At 48.4% G+C, this 22,831-nt stretch overlaps 1 protein-coding gene across 3 annotated transcripts in view; it reads left to right on the top strand.

Moving 5' to 3' along the window:
- Window positions 1-22,831, top strand: part of LOC311521884 (NACHT, LRR and PYD domains-containing protein 12-like) — a 214,173-nt gene that overhangs the window by 152,548 nt on the left and 38,794 nt on the right. For all 3 annotated transcript variants that reach the window (XM_084630573.1, XM_084630571.1, XM_084630572.1), the window contains 3 exons: window positions 1,726-1,941; window positions 8,864-9,034; window positions 14,637-14,807. In XM_084630573.1, coding sequence (XP_084486699.1) covers window positions 1,726-1,941; window positions 8,864-9,034; window positions 14,637-14,807 — 558 coding nt within the window. The remainder of the gene's footprint in view (window positions 1-1,725; window positions 1,942-8,863; window positions 9,035-14,636; window positions 14,808-22,831) is intronic.

Here is a 22,831-nt window from a genome sequence, read left to right as displayed (position 1 = left end):
GTGATTATCGTAGAGCTCTGCATGATCACTAAGCTGCACAGGAGGTAGCTTGTAAGGCCGGCTTCATCAAGCAACGGATTTGTAAGTACTGCCCAGAGTGCTGCATGCTCAAGAGTTTGGCTGGTTACATTTCCCTCCTCAATAGCTAGGGTGGCCAAATTCTGAGAAGGAGGAGGTCATGTTATCCCTCATGGCCACAGAGCTGAAGAGGTAATAACAAAAACATTTTATAAATAGGGGTTAGGAGTCTTCTTGCCTTCATATCTTCATAAAAATTGCAGACAGAAAAACTGTTCTTAAATCAGTCCAGTCTACAAATGATGACTTTTTTTTTTTTTGCATTTCATGGTACAAGTTCATATTGTTGTATGATTACAGACTTTTGCTTTAACCAAAGGAAAAAAGTAAGGGAAAATACATACAATATATCACCTGGGCCTAAGTATTTCCCAAACTTTCAAAACCAGTACAATTTTCAGTACATAATTGCATTATCACTCATATTTAGAAGATTTCTGCCACTTTTGGTGAAAATTAAACATTGTTTTTTTTAGTTGTAGCCATTTTTGTAAGCCATCCTAGTGCATAATGAAAACAATGAAAGTTCTTGTAATTTTGATAGAACACAATTTGGCCCTTGAAATGTATGGCAAATTTGTAAAATACTGGAAATGGCACATGACATTTCAAAAACATCTGAGTCAGTCTGACCTTCCCCCCCACCCAACCATTGTCCCCACACTCACACACACTGGAGTTCTCTCCCTTCTAGGGAACCCATTTTGAATTTTTCTATTCCCTTCCAGCAGCTGTTGAAATGTTTGCTTGGGTCTGGTCTAGTCAGTAGTTAGATCTTTTCGAATTTTTCCAACACACTTTAGCAAATCACAATAGGTTTCACAGTGAGAAGCCTCATCATTTGCTCAGGCCCTAATGTTCAATACCTGATTGGTTAAAAAATAGTTCTTCTGAACTGAGAAACACAAGGAGACTAAGCACAGCTCTATGCAAGAGAAAGGATCGTCGTGTAATTAAATTGCTGGATCAAACCTCAGACTCTCTGTGTGACCTTGGGCAAGTCATTCAATCTCTTATGGGTCTCAGTTCTCCATTTGAGACAGGGCAGGGACTGTCTGTGTGTAGTGTTGCACCTTCTTTAGCACCAGTGTCCTGTTCTGACACCAGCATTACCCTCAGCCAAGTGGTGGCAGGTGTCCAGCACATTGCAGATCAGAGGAGAAATCGGTGACAGGGAGTCTGGATAAACTCGAAGTGAAACTTGTCACATTTACGTTTATTCACCTGTTTTGGACTGAGATGGTCACACAGCAGAGGCTCCTCTTCCAGAGATCGGAGCCCAGCACCAAATTCCCAAAGAGAATCTCTGCCTCCAGAATGGACTCTGATCAGCGCCCAAGGCAACGAATAAACTCTACTACTGTTGACACAGCTACCAAAAGCTTACCCACAACACCACTCCCCATTTGCTGGGTGTCTCTCCTTTTTTATACCAGTTGCGACCTTTCTTCCCTTCATGTGTCTTCTCCCCACTTTGGGTCCTTTTTCTCCTCAACTTCTCATTTGTCTTCCCTCATTTCTTACCTCTAAATCCACATGTGGCTTGGTCAGGGAGAGGGGCTGTTGGGCGGGGCCACCTGTTAGATCAGATGTGATGAGCCCCCTTCACACTGTGATTCCCCTTCTCTGCGTTTCTCTCTCCTGCAGATTGTGGAGTTGTCGTCTCACAGGTGTTAGCTACAGAGATCTCGCCGCTGTTCTCAGCACCAGCCAGAGCCTGACAGAGCTCAACCTGAGTCATAATAAACTGGTTTCAGTCTCCGAGGTGCCACAAGTTCTTTTTGATAATAAACTGGGTGATGCCAGAGTGCGGCTGCTGTGTGAGGGACTGAAACACCCAAACTGCAAACTACAGAAATTGGAGTAAGTAACGTTTGACCTCCTTGGTGTATTTACAGGTGTCCTCTGTGTAAAGTGCTTGACACAGTGAGAGATGGTGGAGGGGAGGAGAAGATTTTTTTTTCTCTCTGCTCCACTCTGATGTTTCTTGGGGATGGAGAGTTGCCTTGTTACCCCCTTCCGCCCTCGTGCCTACAGCTAGAGGGAGTCTTACTAGTAAGTAGTAGCTGGGTGTCAGCTCCCTGGCCCCACCAGCCCTTCACTCACTCAAGCACTCTCCTCTGGGCTTATTCCAGCCCAATCACTGAACCCCTGATTCATTCTCCTGTGATATCCAGCCCCTGAGTGTGGCTACTCACAGAAGTACCAGAATCTCTGCACCCAAAGATGTAGTGAACCCCAGTTATCAGAGTTACCTTAACCACCGCTCCTGTAAGCTACACAGCACTTCTGAACACTTATCATAAAAACAAAAAAAGGTTTATTTAAGAAAAAATAAAGATTTATCCAGGAAAGAGAGAAGGTGATGGAGAAGGTGATGGAAACAACTGGTTGAAACACAAAACAAAATCCTAAAGTGTGAACCTGGGTCTACACTTGCCAATAGTTCCTTTTGTTTCTAATGAACTAGGCTTTCCCCACAAAGTTCAGTCAGTTGCAGAACTAGCTGGTGATCCCCTGCATGCTGTGATGTTCCTTTTCACCTCCAAGTGGTTTTGATCATTTGCCATGGTATTTGATGCTTTTCCATTGAATGTTCTGGGATGTGACAACACAGCGTTCTGTGGATACATTACACGCTATACTTGATGAATAAATATCCTATGTCGTTGGTGTATTGAGATTACCAGGCCTGAGGTGAGAGCTGTTTGCAAAGAACAGGGGACCCTATACCAAGGGCGCTCTGTGTCACACCAACCCAATTTTCTTTTCTCTGTGTTAGTGGTTCTGTTTTCCTGTGTTAGTGGTTCTGTTGTGTGGTATGTGGTTGCTGGTGAGTATTTGCTTCAGGTTGGGGGGCTGTCTGTAGGCAAGGACTGGCCTGTCTCCCAAGATTTGTGAGAGTGATGGGTCATCCTTCAGGATAGGTTGTAGATCCTTGATAATGCGTTGGAGGGGTTTTAGTTGGGGGCTGAAGGTGATGGCTAGTGGCGTTCTGTTATTTTCTTTGTTAGGCCTGTCGTGTAGTAGGTGACTTCTGGGTACTCTTCTGGCTCTGTCAATCTGTTTCGGAACCTATCCTTGCAACAAAGCCCGTTGCCAACTATTCTGGGGACACCATCACAGGGCCTAATAACATCAGTCACACTATCAGAGGCTCGTTCACCTGCACATCTACCAATGTGATATATGCCATCATGTGCCAGCAATGCCCCTCTGCCATGTACATTTGGTCAAACTGGACAGACTCTACGTAAAAGAATAAATGGACACAAATCAGATGTCAAGAATTATAACATTCATAAACCAGTCGGAGAACACTTCAATCTCTCTGGTCACGCGATTACAGACATGAAAGTTGCGATATTACAACAGAAAAACTTCAGAAACAGACTCCACCGAGAGACTGCTGAATAGGAATTAATTTGCAAATTGGATACAGTTAACTTAGGCTTGACTAGAGACTGGGAGTGGTTGAGTCATTATAAAAAGTAACCTATTTCCCCTTGTTCATTCCTTCCCTCCCCCCACTGTTCCTCAGACGTTCTTGTTAAACCCTGGATTTGTGCTGGAAATGGCCTACCTTGATTATCATACACATTGTAAGGAGAGTGATCACTTTAGATAAGCTAGTACCAGCAGAAGAGTGGGGTGGGGGGAGGGAAAACCTTTTGTAGTGATAAACACCCATTTTTTCATGGTCTATGTGTATAAAAACATCCTCACTTTTTTTCATGGTCTGTGTGTATAAAAACATCCTCACTATTTTCCACTTTATGCATCCGATGAAGTGAGCTGTAGCTCACGAAAGCTTATGCTCAAATAAATTGGTTAGTCTCTAAGGTGCCACAAGTACTCCTTTTCTTTTTGCGAATAAAGACTAACACGGCTGTTACTCTGAAACCTGTCATTATGCAAGGCACTGCATTTAGCCGTATGGAGTGGAAATCTATCAACTGCATGAAAAAACTTGTACAGATACAGACAGACATCGCCTTCATTTCCAAATGCAAACAGATGGACATCGTACCAAAAGGACTGAAGGTAAAAAATCCATTACAATCTACATACCACACAGACTATGCTGACAGCTTGTGCCACACGCTCTCAAAGAAACTGCGGAACCACCTGATCAACATCCTCTACAGCAAATAGGGAAAGATTAAGAATGAGCTCTCAGAACTGGATACTCTCATAAAAAACCAACCTTCCACACAAACTTCCTCGTGGCTGGACTTTACTAAAATTAGACAAGCCATTTACAACACACACTTTGCTTCTCTACAAAAGAAAAGGACACTAAACTTTCTACACTACTACATGCCACAAGGGGCCACAGCAATGGTTCCCTCAACCCACCCAGCAATATTGTTAATCTATCCAACTATACTCTTAGCACAGCAGAAGCAGCTGTCCTCTCTCGGGGCCTCTCCTTCTGCCCCTCCACTCCCACGAACATGATACAGTTCTGTGGTGACCTAGAATCCTATTTTCGAAATCTCCGACTCAAGGAATATTTCCAACACACCTCTGCACAACATACTAATCCACAGAGACTTCCCTACCAACACTACAAAAGGAAGGATTCTAGGTGGACTCCTCCTGAAGGTCGAGACAGCAGACTGGACTTCTGCATAGAGTGCTTCCGCCGACGTGCACGGGCTGAAATTGTGGAAAAGCAGCATCACTTGCCCCACAACCTCAGCTGTGCAGAACACAATGCCATCCACAGCCTCAGAAACAACTCTGACATCATAATCAAAAAGGCTGACAAAGGAGGTGCTGTTGTCATCATGAATAGGTCGGAATATGAACAAGAGGCTGCTCGGCAGCTCTCCAACACCACTTTCTACAAACCATTTCCCTCTGATCCCACTGAGGGTTACCAAAAGAAACTACAGCATTTGCTCAAGAAACTCCCTGAAAAAGCACAAGATCAGATCCTCACAGACACACCCCTGGAACCCCGACCTGGGATATTCTATCTACTACCCAAGATCCATAAACCTGGAAATCCTGGGCGCCCCATCATCTCAGGCATTGGCACCCTGACAGCAGGATTGTCTGGCTATGTAGACTCCCTCCTCAGGCCCTACGCTACCAGCACTCCCAGCTACCTTCGAGACACCACTGACTTCCTGAGCAAACTACAATCCATCAGTGATCTTACTGATAACACCATCCTGGCCACTATGGATGTAGAAGCCCTCTACACCAACATTCCACACAAAGATGGACTACAAGCCGTCAGGAACACTATCCCCGATAATGTCACGGCTAACCTGGTGGCTGAACTTTGTGACTTTGTCCTCACCGATAACTATTTCACATTTGGGGACAATGTATACCTTCAAATCAGCAGCACGGCTATGAGTACCCGCATGGCCCCACAGTATGCCAACATTTTTATGGCTGACTTAGAACAACACTTCCTCAGCTCTTGTCCCCTAATGCCCCTACTCTACTTGCGCTATATTGATGACATCTTCATCATCTGGACCCATGGAAAAGAAGCCCTTGAGGAATTCCACCATGATTTCAACAATTTCCATCCCACCATCAACCTCAGCCTGGACCAGTCCACACAAGAGATCCACTTCCTGGACACTACAGTGCTAATAAGCGATGGTCACATAAACACCACCCTATATCGGAAACGTACTGACCGCTATTCCTACCTACATGCCTCCAGCTTTCACCCTGACCACACCACACGATCCATTGTCTACAGCCAAGCTCTACGATACAACTGCATTTGCTCCAAGCCCTCAGACAGAGACAAACACCTACAAGATCTCTATCAAGCATTCTTACAACTACAATACCCACCTGCTGAAGTGAAGAAACAGATTGACAGAGCCAGAAGAGTACCCAGAAGTCACCTATTAAAGGACAGGCCCAACAAAGAAAATAACAGAACGCCACTAGCCATCACCTTCAGCCCCCAACTAAAACCCCTCCAACGCATTATCAAGGATCTACAACCTATCCTGAAGGATGACCCATCACTCTCACAAATCTTGGGAGACAGGCCAGTCCTTGCTTACAGACACATCTACCAATGTGATATATGCCATCATGTGCCAGCAATGCCCCTTTGCCATGTACATTGGGTCAAACTGGACAGTCTCTACGTAAAAGAATAAATGGACACAAATCAGATGTCAAGAATTATAACATTCATAAACCAGTCGGAGAACACTTCAATCTCTCTGGTCAAGCAATTACAGACATGAAAGTTGCGATATTACAACAGAAAAACTTCAGAAACAGACTCCAACGAGAAACTGCTGAATTGGAATTAATTTGCAAATTAGATACAGTTAACTTAGGCTTGAATAGAGACTGGGAGTGGTTGAGTCATTATAAAAAGTAACCTATTTCCCCTTGTTTATTCCTTCCCTCCCCCCACTGTTCCTTAGACGTTTTTGTTAAACCCTGGATTTGTGCTGGAAATGGCCCACCTTGATTATCATACACATTGTAAGGAGAGTGATCACTTTAGATAAGCTAGTACCAGCAGGAGAGTGGGGTGGGGGGAGAGAAAACTTTTTGCAGTGATAAGCGCGGAGTTTTTCATGGTCTGTGTGTATAAAAACATCCTCACTATTTTCCACTTTATGCATCCGATGAAGTGAGCTGTAGCTCACAAAAGCTTATGCTCAAATAAATTGGTTAGTCTCTAAGGTGCCACAAGTACTCCTTTTCTTATTTCCCCATGTTTATTCCCCCTCCACCTCCCACTGTTCCTCAGATGTTCTTGTCAACTGCTGGAAATGGCCCACCTTGATTATCACTTCAAAAGGTTCCCCCCCACCCCGCTCTCCTGCTGGTAATAGCTCTCCTTAAGTGATCGCTCTCGTTACAGTGCCTATGGTAACACCCATTGTTTCATGTTCTCTATGTATATAAATCTCCCCACTGTATTTTCCACTGAATGCATCCGATGAAGTGAGCTGTAGCTCACAAAAGCTTATGCTCAAATAAATTTGTTAGTCTCTCAGGTGCCACAAGTACTCCTTTTCTTTTTGCGAATACAGACTAACACGGCTGCTACTTTGAAATCTGCCTCCAGAATGGACTCTAATCAGCGCCCAGGGCAAAGAATAAACTCATATACGGTTGGCACAGCTACCTCCTTCCCAAAGCTTACCCCCGACACCACTCCTCGTTTGGGGGAGTCTTTCCTTTTTTTATCCCAGTTGGGTCCTTCTTTCCCTTCATGTGTCCTCTCCCCGTTTTGGGGTCTTTTGCTCCTCAATTTCTTATTTGACTTCCCTCCTTCCTTACCTTTAAATCTTGTGGAACTCTTCTCTGTTGCTTAATCAAGTACTCCCTCTCCCCACCTCCCCCTGCTAGCGCTAATCACCGTAGTTTCCCACATACACCCATGAGTTTTTTTCTTTCATTGTTGAACACAAACTTAGAGTCTCTCATCGCATTGGGGCGCCTCTCTTCCTGCCTCCAAAATATCTCTGGGGCTCTACCAACCATGACGGAACTTGGGGGACCCCAGGGATTGGGGATTTCTCTCCCTCATACAAATTCAGGGCTCTTTTTCTCTCTCAAACATTAGGACTTTCCTCCCCATTTGGCGAAGTGACCATATTTTGAAGGCAGCTGTAGTGATGGAGGAGGCCTTGCAGGTGACAGATGCGATGGGTGGGGTGTCTCTACATGTGTGCAAGATTTGGCAGCTGTTGGGGGTGCAGAGGGTTCCCTCTGAGCCCTGGAGGGAGGGTGGATGGCGGAGTGGTAGAATATGACAGCCATGCTGGGGCTGGTCATTGAGATGCACATGGTCATAACCAGGCTGCTGCCATAGGTCCACACTCCGCTGGGTGGTATCTCCACCAGGAGCCCAGACTCTGCGGGGAGGGACGCAGAATCCGGTAGAAAATTTCTGTTACAATAACCCCACCAGTGTTTCTGGAACAGGCCCTGCCAACGGGGTCACATGGTCACCCTCCTCTCAGGGTCTCTTCTTCCCCAAACTTTGGGGATCCCCCAGTTGTGGGGCTGGTCTCCTCTTTGTCTTCCAATCCCCCCAGCCTTTGCTCCCGGGTCTCAGTGGAAGGTAGGTGTGATGCTGCCAGTGCTGGGCCTTGCCGCTGCCTCCCCTCCCCAGACCTGAGGATCGAAGCTGGGAGCTGATGGGTTGAGGGCAGAGACAGGAGACGTCTGTGTCCTGCAGGGGAGCAGCTGAGCTAGTGCTGTGGGTGTGGTGGGTCAGGATCTCCCAGATCCTCCTGCTCTGAGCCTGGCCCAGCTGCCTGGGAAGGGGGCTGCTCCTACAGCCTCCCTGTCGCAATGGGGCTGCTCTGATTGCGTCGCACCGTCCCGGGGCTGATCAGTGGCAAATCCAATCTGATTGGCTGAGAGCTGGGTAGGTGGGACTTAGGGTGTCCTGGTGGCTGCCCTTTAAATTCTGGTTGGTCAGTGGAAAGGGTGAGGGGCGGTGCTTAGTGAGGAAGTCTCACCCCAAACCTTATTCCTTATTGGTCAATGGCAGAGATTTAAGGATTGGGGTGTCTGGTCCATTCACAGTGCTGACTGGTAAAGAGTGAAGTGCAAGGGGTGGGGCTTAGGCAGGAAGTTCCCCCCCACACTGGTTCCTCATTGGCATAGGGTGGGGGTTGGGACAGGCGGTGGAGCAGGGCTTCTACTTCATTCTTCACGTGGATTGGTCAGGGAGAGGGGCTGGTGGGCGGGGCTGCCTGTCAGAACAGCTGTGACGAGCCCCCTTCACACTGTGATCCCCCTTCTCTGTGTTTCTCTCCTGCAGGTTGCGGGACTGTGGTCTCACAGACACTGGCTTTGGGGATCTTGCAGATGTTCTCAGAACCAACCAGAGCCTGACAGAGATGGACCTGGGTGGTAATAAACTCGGAGATGCTGGAGTGCGGCTGCTGTGTGAGGGACTAAAACACCTGAACTGCAAACTGCAGAAATTGGAGTAAGTAACATTTGGCCTCCTCGGTGTATTCACAGGTGTCCTCTGTGTAAAGTGCTTAACACAGTGAGAGATGGTGGAGGGGAGGAGATTTTTTTTTCCTCTCTGTTCCACTCTGATGTTATTGGGGATGGAGAGTTACCACATTACCCCACCCCCTGCGCCTACAGAGTCTTACTAGGAGTATTTGGGTGCCAGCTCCCTGGCACCACCAGCCCTTCACTCACTCAAGCACTCTCCTCTGGGCTTATGCCAGCCCCAGCTTTGCTTTGCAGGCTAACAAGATGGGCACCCTAATCACTGAATCCCTGATTCATTCTCCTATGATATACTGCCCCTGACTCTGGCTACTCACAGAAGTACCAGAATCTCTGCACCCAAAGATGTAGCATACCCCAGTTTATCAGAGTTACCTTAACTAGTGCTCCTGTAAGCCACATAGCACTTGTGAACACTTATCATAAAACTAAAGTTGGGGGGGAGGGATAGCTCAGTGGTTTGAGCTTTGGCCTGCTAAACCCAGGGTTGTGAGCTCAATCCTTGAGGGGGCCATTTTGGGATCTGGGGCAAAAATTGGGGATTGGTCCTGCTTTGAGCAGGGGGTTGGACTAGATGACCTCCTGAGGTCCCTTCCAACCCTGAGATTCTATGATTCTATAAAGTAGGTTTATTTAAGAAAGAATAAAGATTTATCCAGGAAAGAGAGAAGGTGATGGAAACAACTGGTTGTAACACAAAACAAACTCCTAAAGCGTGAACCCTGATCTACAGTCATCAATAGTTACCTTTCCTATCTAATGAAAAACGTTTTCCCCACAAAGCTCCGTCAGTTGCAGAACTAGCTGGTGATCCCCTGCCTGCTGTGATGTTCCTTTTCACTTCCAAGTGGTTTTGATCATTTGCCATGGTATTTGACACTTTTCCATTGAATGTTCTGGGATGTGGCAAGGGTAGACAACACAGGGTTCTGTAGATACGTTACATGTTATACTTGATGAATAAATATCCTTTAAGAAGTATTTGGTGTAATGAGTTTGTCAGGCCTGAGGTGAGAGCTGTTTGCAAAGAACAGGGGACCCTTTGCCAAGGTTGCTCTGTGTCACACCAACCCAATTTTCTTTTCTCTTATTCTTTATCTTTCCTCTTATTTCACCATCTCCATCTCATGCTGACCCTGGTGTTGTTCCTGGTAAGGGCTTTAGCGAAGAAGTGATCTTGCATTTTGCTCGGACCATGGCCAGGCCAGGGCTCAGTCTGATCCCCTCTCAGAAGGCCTTCTACAGCTGAGTTCTAGCTGTTGAGAACACTCTGCTGCAATGCCCAAGAGTCTGAACCTGGGCATCTCCAGTGAGATTGTCCCTGTGGAGCGCAGCTGAGACTGTCTGCTACAGGCCATTTGCCTTGGCAGTAACAGCACAACTCCGCACCATACTTCTAACGCTGCCCAGCCACACACAAACGTGCGCACAGCCGTGCACAGGGATCCCATCACCTCTGGTGTTTAACCTACTCAGAGGAAATACAATCACATATTTTTTACCAACACATCCCTCTGCACTCTTTTAGCACCAACACTGGCAACGCTGCTGCAGATGTGCAGTGAGTCTCCGCGCAGTGCAGTTCCACGCTGCCCTTACCCCATTCTTCCACAAGCACTTTGATCACTCAGAATCACGGGGCTCAACACAGGAGATTTTAGGGGAAATGTAATAGCCTGTGATGTGCAGGAGGGCAGACTAGATGAACTAATAGTCTCTTGTGGCCTTAAACTCAGTAAAGCTGATTCTGTCACCTGACAAGCCGCTCACTGGAGTTAGTTGCAAAAATTCATAATTTTGGTTCAAAAATGGATGAAGTACTAAGCAAAATATTCCAAAGAGAATTGTTTCCATTTTTCAGCAAGCTGTGCCACTCATATCCCGGCTGCATGCCAGCCCCAGAGCAGGTGAGGGGAGACTCAGTGGTCTCTGCTCAGTGTGCCCTCAAACACCCACCCCTCAGATTTACAAAGACATAGTGAATGAGAAATACAATGTTATAGCATTAGAACTTCAAACATGCGTCAGCTTTAAAACAATTGCTTGGTGCATTGGTAATTCTTGTGCAAAAACATAAAATGCTACACCATGGCCGTGCATGAACACAGACACCCCACAATGCATAATGACTGCCTGTTGGCAGCATCCACATCAATTTCCACACTCCTGAGATATACTAAAGGGAACTCAGAGCTGGGTAATTAGTTAAAAAATTAACACCCGGATGAACCCTATCCTCTACATTCCTCCACCCCAACTAAAACCTCTTTTCCATGGTTCTCCATCACCAACTGAATGCTCCCATCCTTCCAGCCCCAAGGGACTCCACTATAGGTGGGGAAGAACTTCGGTGAGCATTCTCTGGGCTGCGTGGAGGACCTCCAAGGATATTCTTCCTTTGAGCCCAGAGTACTCTCCTGTCTAGCTCCTATAGGAAAACAGGATAGAGAGAAACTGAGTTTAGCTACTAAACAAACAGAACATCTGAAAAAAATAACAAAATTTAAACAAACAAGCAAACTCTGTCTAAAAAACTAGGGACAATGCTGCATCTTATGCCTGTGTCTGTCAGTCCCAAGCCCGGATAAAGTCAGGAGGGTTGTGTACAAGGCTAAAGACATAGTCTCATAAAAACATCTCACCAGTTATAGAAACAGAACCAGGATACCATTCCGGTAAAAATGAACGCTGCTGCCCCTTTGTGCTTCAGGAAGGCTCCTGATGAAAGCTAGTCTCTGGAAGCCAAGGCCCTGAAAAGTTGGATGCTGACAGCAAGAAAACACTTCAGGGTTGGTTACTGGAATATGAGAACAATGTTTCACACATCAAAGATCTTGCAGATCATGAGAGTTATGGGTAACTATAGACTTGAAATCCTGGGCATCGGTGAGAGCAAATTGAGAGATGTGGATAAGAAATACTTCGGGCAAGAGAAGAAACATCTGATTTATTCAGGGCGTAGTGACAACAAGCGCTCAGAGGGAGTAGTTCTCATTATGACAGATTCTGTAGAAAAATCACTCATCAACTGGGAACCTACTAACCAGCACATCATAGACGCCCGTGGTGGTGTTGATGTACAACAAATCTCTCAGAAGCTTTTCTTAGAGGGATTTTATATTTCCTTTATTTCAAAAAACCTTTTGAAATGCTAATTTCAAAGCAACTCGCCATTGCATGTAATGACTGGAGGTCAGAGACGCTAAAGGCATTCATGAGTGGCTCTGGGAGCATTCACGCAATCTAGCTGGGTGTGGGGCTCCACACGCAGTTGTACTGAGGGGTAACAGCACCTGCAGGGGTTTGCTGCTTGCCACCAGTCTGGCATTGTGAGAGACACCCCAGAATAGAGAGTAAAGGGGGCACAGCGGTCCCACAGTCACAGGTCGCACCCCGGGGGTCCCATCACACCTCCCCATTGGGCAGAGTAATAATATCTTAAGGCAAATGAGGTGATGAAGGAGGCCGTGCAGATGACAGCTCTGATGGAAGGGGTTTCTCGACGTGTGTGCAACATTTAGCAGGTGGGGGTGGGATCATGTTTGGGTGTGCAGGGGGCTCATTGTGAGGCCTCAAAGGAGGACAAAGACAACTATACTTGCAGGTGGTCCTTGAAGTGCACATGGACATAGCCAGCCTGCTGCCATGGTTACCCCTTCAGCTGGCTGGCAGCTCCATCAGGAGCCCAGACTCTGCAGGGGGGTTAAAGAAACTAGCAGAACTCCTACTTTTATAACCCCTCCAGAGACCCTGGAACAGGCCCTGCCAACAGGGTCACACAGTCGCCTTCTTTTCAGGGGCTTTTCCCTCCCCACATCCTGGGGAACCCCCTGCCAGGGGGATCTTCTTCTCTTTGTCTCTCCCCCACTTTGATCCCTGGTCTCAGAGGAAGGTGGGTGTGGTTCTGCCAGTGCTGGGCCTCGCAGCTGCCTCCCCTCCCCAGGCCTGAGGCTCAGAGCTGGGAGCTTATGGGTTGGGGGCAGAGACAGGAGACGTCTGTGTCCTGCAGGGCAGCAGCAGAGCTAGTGCCAGGGTCATGGAGGGACAAGATCTCCCAGCTCCTCCTGCTCTGAGCCTGGCCCAGCTGCCTGGGGAGGGGGCTCCCCCTACAGCCTCCCTGTAGCGATGGGCCTGCCCTGTTTGGGTCACTCCATACTAGGCAGTGATGAGCAGCCAAAATCTTAACAACGGGTTCCTTCCTCACCCCACGAGGGGGTTGTTGCCCACCCCCGCCCCCTGGGACTCCTGCCCCATCCACCCCCCTCCCCTGTCCCCTAACTGCCCCCAGAACCGGGCAGGAGGGTCTCGTGGGCCACCATGGTGGGTTCCCACCCCACCCCTAAGAGCCAGAGGCACCTGCTGAGGGGCGAGGTGGGGTGTCCCGGAGGTGCTTACCTGGGGCAGCTCCCAGGAATCATCCGGCAGGTCCCTCTGGCTCCTAGGGGTGGGGGACGTAGCTGAGGGGGAGCAGGGGGAGCGGCCGCTCCCCCACTGATAACATCAAAAGTGACGCCTCAGGCGCCGAGTCCCTGGGTGCTCTGGGCTGGAGCATCCGTGGGGAAAATTTGGTGGGTGCGGAGCGAATCAGCTGTTCGGTGGGAAGCCTGGGAGGGCTGAGAAGCAGGTGGCGGCTTCGCGCTTAGGCCAAGGGTGGTGGAGGTGAGCTGGGGCGGGGCGTGCCCCCCCCCCGGTTACCTGCTGCGGTGCGCACCCTCCAGCTAATCTCCGCCTCCCTGGGCCTGAGCGCGAAGCCGCCGCTTGCTTCTTAGCCTGCCCCGTCTTCCCGCACAAACAGCTGATTTGCGGGAAGCCTGGGGGGTGGAGGTGGAGAAGCAGAGTGGGGCGGCATATTCAGGGGAGGAGGCAGACTAGAGGTGAGTTGGGGTGGGGGGCGGGGCGGGGAGCTGCCGGTGGGTGCTCTGCACCCACCAAATTTTCCCCTTGGGTGCTCTAGGGCTGGAGCACCCATGGAGCCAGCGCCCAAGGTGCCACTTTTGGCCAGTTAAACTTAGAAGCCCTTTTAGAACCGGTTCTCCCTCGTGGAACAACCGGTTCTAAAAGGGCTTCTAAATTTAACAACCAGTTCTAGAGAACGGGTGCGAACGGGCTCCAGCTCTCCACTGATTCTGGGGCTGATCAGTGGCAAGACCAACCTGATTGGTCAGCAGCTGAGTGGGCAGGACTTAAAGAGCAACTTTTTACTCTTTCTGAATTCTGGTTGGCCACTAAAAAAGGGCGAGGGGGCGGGGCTCAGGAAGGAGTTTTACCCCAAACCTTATTCCTCATTGGTCAGTGGCAGAGGTTTGAGGGTCTAGGCCATTCTCCCTGTTGCTTGGTGAAGGGCAAAGGGCACGGGGTGGAGTTGAGACAGGAAGTCCCACCCACTGCTGATTTCTCACTGGACACAAGGTGGGTCTTCGGACAGAGTCTGTAGCAGGATTTCTGGCTCATTCTCGATGCTGATGCGTCAGGCAGAGCGGCTGGTGGGTGGGGCCACCTGTTTGAGCAGCTGTGAGGGTCCCCATTCATATCATGATCCCCCTTCTCCGTCTTTCTCTCTCCTGCAGCTTGCGGAGCTGCGGTGTGACAGCCGCTGGCTGCGGGGATCTCGCCCCTGTTCTCAGAACCAGCCAGAGCCTGACAGAGCTGCACCTGCGTGGTAATAATCTGGGAGATGCTGGAGTGCGGCTGCTGTGTAAGGGGCTGACACACCCGAACTTCAAACTGCAGAGACTGGAGTAAGTAACAGCCGGCAGAGAGAGGGAGAGGCTACTGTCTGGAAAACCACCCATCACAGGACTTGGGTATCTCCGGGGAAGGTTACAATAACTGCATCTGTGTACCACCCCTGGCACTGTGCGTCCAAATTCAACCCAGGGCAGAAATCTGAAGTAAAAGAAGCAGGCATATTGCTCCAGTCTGCCTCTGTTACAGGGGGATTTTAATTGGAGGGAAATAGGATCTGAGCATGGCAGAATATGCAGAAGGTGCTGAAACTATTGTTTGAAAATAAAATAACTACACAAGCAACTGCTTGTTAGGAGGGGAGGACAATTGGGGGTGAAAGAATAGGTGGGAGGAGGGGTTGAGGCTCAGGAAATGGGGGTCTAGCAGGAGTGGGAAGGAGACAGATGGGAGCTGGAGAGGGGGACATGAGGGTCTGCAATGGGCACAGGGGGAAAATAGTTTGTGTGAGCCACAACCTGTGTTTCCCCAGCTCCTCTACAGCGATGTGTCCTCCCCCATCCCTGCTGCCCTCATGTGAGCCATGTGACGGGGATTGCTTGCTGTGGGTGTCTGAGCCCATTTCCCTACCCCACATGAGAGCCAAGGTCTGGGGAATCCCTGCCCACTAGCTTAGAACTGGCATGTTCAGAGATGCACCAAGAACAAAGTGCTGAGACTAGGGCGAGGAGCTAAGAACTAAGACACTTGGCACACATCAGAAACTCTGGCACTGAGGAGGGGGAAAGGAACAACCACTGAAAGGAATGGAGCAGTTCACATATCTGAGCTATTTTTTCAGGCTATACTCATCCCCATGCGGTAGTCTCTTTCAGCTGAGAACATTGCGTTAAATGAATGGGCCATTTAACACTAGTCTGAGCCTTCAACTTTGAGGTTTGAAACACAGCCAGGGTGGAAATCTGAGAATGAACTTAAATATGTGGGAAAAATTAAATTAAGGTAAACGCCCACACAACCTTAACGCTGCCCTCTCTGAATGATGTCTCAGAATGACCATAACATAAACACTTGCAATCCGGCATTTCATTTGATGGACAGATGCTACCTGCCCTTGCCCTACACTCAAACAATGAGCCTACTCCACTGAGAGAATGCCACATTTGTAAAATTTAACAACCCCTTCATACCCTTTACAATCCCTTCAGACTTGCACACAGGTTACTACCTCAACCTATACTTTCCCCTACCCATCATTAAATTTACAGACTGCTCTCACATCCCACCTCACTACTGACAATAGCCATAGCACCCAGTGCCCTGCTACTGACACAACCTCCACAATTCTCTACTGGAATGATGCCAACTGGAACCTCATGGTTCACACGAACCTCTTTCTTTTGAGAATATACAGGAGGAAGACTCAGACACAGAGCTCCTTGTATCACAGTCACAGCTCTTCCCAGCTGCTTCAGCTTCTTCCTCCACTATTCAATAAAGTTACACCTAACACAGTGAATTCATCTGGAGTGCATGCACTTATTCCCAGTGACTCTTGCCAGCTCCAAGGGGGCAGAGTTAAGGTTGTGTGGGTGTTTACCTTCACTCTCTATTTCCTAGTTTTCTGAAGTGTGAGAAGGGCATAAGCTATCACTTGCCAACCTTAACTCTGAATTCAACAAGATTTGTCATGTAATTAGTGTATTACAGAATTGCTTAAGTGCCCCAGCCGCGATCAGGGCCTCAGTGTGTTAGGCACTAGACATGTTGTATTGGCAGGTGTCACCAGTCAGTTCTCTTATAGTCGTCCAAGTTCTTTTTTAGCACTTAAGCAAGGTTTAGTCTTGGGGTGACACGTTTTGTGTTAATTTTATTGGGTTTCGCAAGGTTTGGTGGAGATGTAGTTTTGGAAGGAGTGAATTGTGTAAGAAGCCAGAGAGTTTGCTGTCTGCATTGCACTTTGATTACAGCCTATTCTGGAGGCAGGTTTCTGCTTGGGAGTTTGGTGTTTGTCTGAGAACCCTGAAAGAGGAGACAGCCCTTTATGCTGTGTGACCGTCTCATTCCAGGACAGAGGGAAGTGGAAGGAAATATTATTCCCATTTTTCAGATGAAAAAATGAGACCCAGAAAGATGGAATGACATTCCCAAGGTCGCACAGGTAGTGTATGGTAGAGCCAGGAACTGAACACAGATCTCCCAAGTTCTCATCCAGGGCTTTAACTGCACAACCAGGCTTTCTCTTGCAGGGAGCTGTGTTCATTCTTGTGTTTCTTGATTTCAAAAATCTGCTGTTTTTAATGGACATTGTCTTTTTTATATGGTTAAGGTTATTAAGGCAGAGCTATTTAACCAGAGTACCACTTGAGCATCCCTCTAGATTACAGCCACCAGAAACCCCCATTCAGGGTAGAAACCAAGACCACAGAGCTAAACCTGGCAGCTCCCTTAAAGGGACAGTGCATCCTATGTCAACATGTTAAAATGTCTCAGCAAATTCAGCCTTAACTTCTCACAATTGAGTGTTGCAATTGATTGGTCATGGGTGGGAGTTGTCCTCATGGATGATGACTATATTGTGGCATATGCTTCCAAAGCACTGGTTAAACACAACACTTCCCTTTGAGAGACACATGCTGGCTGTTGTGTGTGAGATGTATTCTAGCTCTACTGATTTCTGACCATATATGTTCATGAAACTTAGGTGCCGGAAGCCATATTACACAATCCACTTTGCAAAGCATCACCTGCCATTTTATTGTGATGATTACAATACTTGGAATTTTTGGGCCTCAGCTCCTGGAGTCATGTGAATAATTTAGAATTTCAGCTTAAAATTTATTGATAATTATGTTTCTAGGCCCTCAGGATTGTGGAGAAAAGATTAAGAATGTGAACCATGTGTAACCTACACACTCGGGAACTAGCAGGCTAAGAAAAAGAAACACAAAAGCATTAATTTAAATCATGATTTGGGGATCATGAAGTCTGACTTTTGAACTTCTGCAATTGGCAATACTGCCTATTGTTGTCAGATGTCACTCTTTCAAATGTTGATAACTTTTCAGCTGCATGCGTGTGCTCCCTCTGTGTGCTGCCCTGGCTCTGCGCAGATAGCTGGCAAAGCAGACCCCAAGAGAACCCCCAGAATCAGATAAGGTACGAAGGCACCTGGCAAGGTTTATTGGAAAATGAAGCACAGGAATAGTTTCCAGTAGACTACAGGATTTACCACAAATATGTGCCCCCTAACAATGGACTAAGTTCAGTCACTGGCAGGATTTCCCAGTGCCCCCTAAGCTGGACAAAGACAGCCCCTCTGGCTCCTCTCCTGACTCCATCCAGTTTCATTAAAATCCCTTGGGATACCAGCTGGCTCTTAATAACCTGTGCTGGGTAAGATCTCTCTCTCTCTGGATTCTGGTCACTGCGGTGCTGGAGCTGCCATATCCCTGAAGCCACAGTCTCACTTTTTGGGGGAGTGGGAATTTAGCAGGGGCTCCCTGATCTGTGCTGTCTCTCTCCTCTCTCCCAGCTTCCAATTGTAAACCCTCTCCCTTTGTCAGGCTGCCTCTCTCCCTCTCACACACACACAAGTGGCAGGGGGAAGTGTATCAGGATCTCTCTCTCTCTCTCTCAGACATACACACACACAGAGCAGGCAGTACAGGGGGATCTCTCTCACTGAGGACTGTGGGATTGTTTAGAATGGAGGTTGAGAGTGAGTGTGCTTTGCTGTTGTCTGTGTTTTGGGGAATTTTTGTTTGTTTGTATGTGTGTTTCATTATTTTTTGGTAGTTGTGGGTTTATTTCAGGCCTTCTTTTGTCTTAGCAGGCTTTTGGACACCCTGTGGACTGGGATGGCTGGTTGAGGGCCCAGGGGGACAAAGATTACAATTTGTCGCAGAGTCTGAGAGTTTAACGTGTGGCTATGGGTTTCGGATTTTGCCTCCAGGCTTTTCCTCGGTGGAGGAGCATGTTCTAGCTGTGTGGAAGGTCATTGGGTTTAAGAGGTGAGGTATTGCCTCCCGCATGAGCAAGGCTGTGTTGTTTGTTGCCACACGAAGCCTCCGTAAGCAGATGGTTGTGGAGGGGATTAGGGTGTTTTTGTCCCTGTTGTGCCCCTCTCAACACCTGCTGTTCAAGTTGCTGTTTCTAATGCCCCTCCATTTTTAGGAAATGAGCAGGTGGCCAGAGGCCTGGCGAGTTATGGTAAGATCACTAGCCCTATTAGGAGGATTCCTTTCAGCTGTAAAGCCCAGAAGTTCAGCATGTCTTGTCCTTTCATTGGCAGCTCTATATGATATTAAACTGTGCTTCCAAAGTATTTAAGGTGTCCCTGAAGTATAGGATTGGGGAGTGTGACAACATCATGGCTGTTACTCTGGCTGTTACAAACACGGCTGTTACTCTGAAACCTAACATCCTGTTTGTTGCCACTGAGGAATTGGCCTGTTTTCGTTGTGGGAGTCTGACACACTGAGTCAATCAGTGCCCTAAGAAGAGGCAGGCTGCCCCTGGTGACCCTGTGCCTGGGAATGTGGGGGGCTCTGAGGGTAAAGCGCAGGGTGGGGTGGCTGCAGGAGGGACTGAGTGCCAGCAGGCTCCAGCTGTCTCTGGGGATGTTGGTTCTGGAGGGAAGGGGGTTAGTGGCCCCTTTACACCCAGGGGTGATGGTATTAGTGGCTCTGTGGCTCCTGATTCAGTGGACTCTTAGCCTGAGCCTGTCTGAGAAATGGAGACTGGGCCTGTCGCTGTGGTTTCCACGGCTTTGGCTGTGGATTCTGACTTTTTGGCAAAACTCCAGAATAAAAAACAGCTATTGAAGGCCCCAGTGGATTAGTTTGGTCAGTGCAGTCGGGGAGCACATGGCTGCAGGTGCTGCTGAGGGTCATTCTTTGGTTGGAGGCATGGGGAATTCTTAGGTATTAGTACCCTCAGTCCCGGCAGCCCACTCCCTACAGTCTCTCTGAGGTTCCCCCCCGCCCTCGAGGTCAGTCGTGACTCTGAGTCTGAGAGTGTGGGATGAAAAACTCATGGATTCTTTGGGACCTGAACTCCCTGAAGGGAAATATACCCCGGACGCTACTGGCAGGTTTCTGGATGAGACTAAGATGTAGACTAATGTGGTATATAAGTATTAGAAATTAGGTTAGAAATATTTCATAAGCCAGACATTTTTGCACTGAATCTATTTACTGGCTCGCGACAGGCCATCGAAGTTTACAAATGGGTCCTGAGACCAAAGAAGTTGAAAACCACTCTTTTAGCTCAGCCACGGCTCCCATGGCTTCTAGACTTCTGGCTCCCTGTCAGCCCTAGTGGATTGATTGTGAATCAGGATTCTAGAAGCCATGGGAACCTAGAAGCCCTGGGAACAGTGGCTGAGCCAGGAGCCTTAAAGGTAGGGAGCTGGTGCTTCCAGACTTTCCAGCTCTGCAGCTGGGAGCCAGAAGCCGATCCCTATGTTGAGGTGGTATTCTCAGAGCTTCCAGGTGCTCAGCGGATAACTTCTACCAGTTCATCAGAAAACACATACTTCTTGAATATCATTTTTATTTAATTTAAATTTATATACAGATTATAGTAGTTTATGCTTTAACACAGGATGTTATAATTTCTTATTTAATTGTAAATATTTTAAAAGCAAAATAGATTTGATTTAAATAAAAAGTCCAATTTCAATTAATCTGATTTAAGGAAAAAAATCAGACAATGACTGATTCTTTTATTAAAACAAACATCCATTTTCCTCCACCCTTCTTACACTCAATATCAGGTGTGAGGCATGACCCAAAGCAGAACATAACTGTAGGCGTATTTCTGCAGAAATTGCTTGTTTATGTGACCACTTTTGAGTAGAGACTAAACACAAAGGTTTAAGTTTGTGTGACAGGGATTTTTTTAGTTTACAATGGAAACAAATTTCCATGAGGAGGTTTTTCACCATATCTTTGATTGGCTCTTGGGGGAAGACAAGGCAAGGTGGCTGTGTAGCCTCCTGGCTGGGTGCCGGGAGCACAGCATTGCAGCTGGCAGTGGGGCCAGGAGTGCAGCCCCACGACCATACTCCTGGCAACCCACTGCTGGCCACGGGGCTGCATTCCTGTCTCCGCAGCCGCCCCACCTCTTCCCCCGAGCGCCCCCTCCACCCCACCAGTCCCCGCTAGGTCAATGCCGGGCTGGCCCCTGCCGCCAGAGCAGAGCCCTGCAGCTGGCAGCAGCAGAGGGGCTAGCATAGACCTCCCCTGATCTGGAAAATTCCCGGGTTCAGGGTGCCAGACCAGGGAGAAACAACCTGTAGTTTTAGCTCCGGCTGCAGCACCCCAGCCAGCGTCCCCAGAGCCACAAAGGGCATCCCAACCACCTACCGAGGGAAGGACAATCCCCATCCCGGGGACCGACAAACAGCCAGAAGGGTCAGCCCCATCTCCAGAATCCCCATGCTGGACCACACTGTGAGGAGGATCAATGCCCTTTTGCAAGGCAGCAACCTCACTAGATGGCTAAGTGACCTCATACAGATCATCCAGCTCAAAACCGACATGAGACGGGTCAGCGCTCCCCCGCATGTAACCTCGCACCACGCTGCCATCGGAGCAGCCAGCACCGCCTCACAGGCTTCCCGGTGAGACGCAGCCGATGGAGGAGCTGCCCGCAGACCCCAGACCGCACAGCAGGACCTCGCCCCTAGGAGACACAGCACTACCTCCAGGGCCGCCCAGCGAGACCCCGTCCGCAGAAGGTCCCGTGTTCCACCAAGGACCCCCAGCTGAAAATCGCCCACAGGAGAACCAGCACCGGTCCCAGTGCTTCCAAGCAAGACTGCTTTCCTCTGAGATCCAACACCAGCACTTCCAGAACTCCCCTCCCTCCTGAAAGAGCCAGCACTGCCCCAGCAACACTGGGAGAAGTCCCCCCTACCACACCAGTGACCCTGCCTCAAGATCCAACTGAGAACCAGTCTTAACTTCGGGAGGTAACAAGGCAGCAGGTTGTCCCTGCAGCAGCTTCCCAGCCCGAGCCTTCCCAGACGGGGCAGCCAGAGGAGCAGCAGCCATGGGCAAGGGCTGCCACACCATGGCAAAAAGCCTGGATGGAGGAGCTGGAGAAGACGGACTCCTTCGAAGACTTTGACGCCCTTATGGACAGACTGACCGTGGAACTGTCTGTGGAAATCGCATCCGGGAGCAGCGAACCCCAGGAGGGCATGTAGACCGCTCGCAGGTTTCCTGCACCAAACCGTAACAACAACACCAGAGAAGGCAGGAGAAGGAATGCCAGCTGTTGCTACGACCCAGTGGCTGCATCCCATATCCAGAATCTCTACAGGATGAACCGTCCGAAAGCCATGAGAGAGATCCTTGACGGGCCCTCATCCTACTGCGCTATCCCATCTGAGAGACTCTTCTCCTACTTCAAGGACGTGTTCAATCACGAGGCCCAAAACAACGTACCTATTCCCTACCACTTTTAAAAACTCACACACATTAATCTGGAACAATGCTTGGTATGTACCCAATGTATCTCATCAGCTTTATAATCAAGATTTTAAATTTTTCATAACCCAAGCTTCACCCCAGATGTACAGTACCTTTCCTTTAAACCTGTGTAACGTGAACTTTAATAAAATTATTTATTAGTAAATTGCAGTCGTGGTAAAATGCCTTGGCTGAGATCAGGGCCTCACTGTGCTAGGCACTGTACATGTTGTTATGGAAGGTGCCCCCAGGTGGTGCTGTTACAGGTGCCCAAGCTCACTCAGCACCAGCGGCAGAGCTAGGCATAGTTCCAGTCCAATGGTCTTTCCACAAGAATGCATCGTTGCTTTGTGATTCCCTCAGTGCTCCTCTGCCTCCCATACATTTTGTTATAGCGGAAAGGGGATAGTGGTCATACTTCGAAATGTTTACAATGAGCAGCCGCTAACAGGACGAGTGAGAGAAATCTCTTCCATGCTCCATGTCCCAAAACCTTGACAGTTTTATTACAGGTTTGTTACATAACTTTTAGCATGTGAGAGAAGACTGGTGTGTCTTTCTCCTTCTTCACCCTTGACACAAACATTCCCTGCAAC

The sequence above is a fragment of the Lepidochelys olivacea genome (genome assembly GCF_965140295.1).
Source record: "Lepidochelys olivacea isolate rLepOli2 genome assembly, chromosome: 6".
NCBI lineage: Eukaryota > Metazoa > Chordata > Testudines > Cheloniidae > Lepidochelys > Lepidochelys olivacea.
The sequence above is the reverse complement of the archived record's forward strand: the minus strand, read 5'-3'. Positions and strand labels throughout refer to the sequence as shown.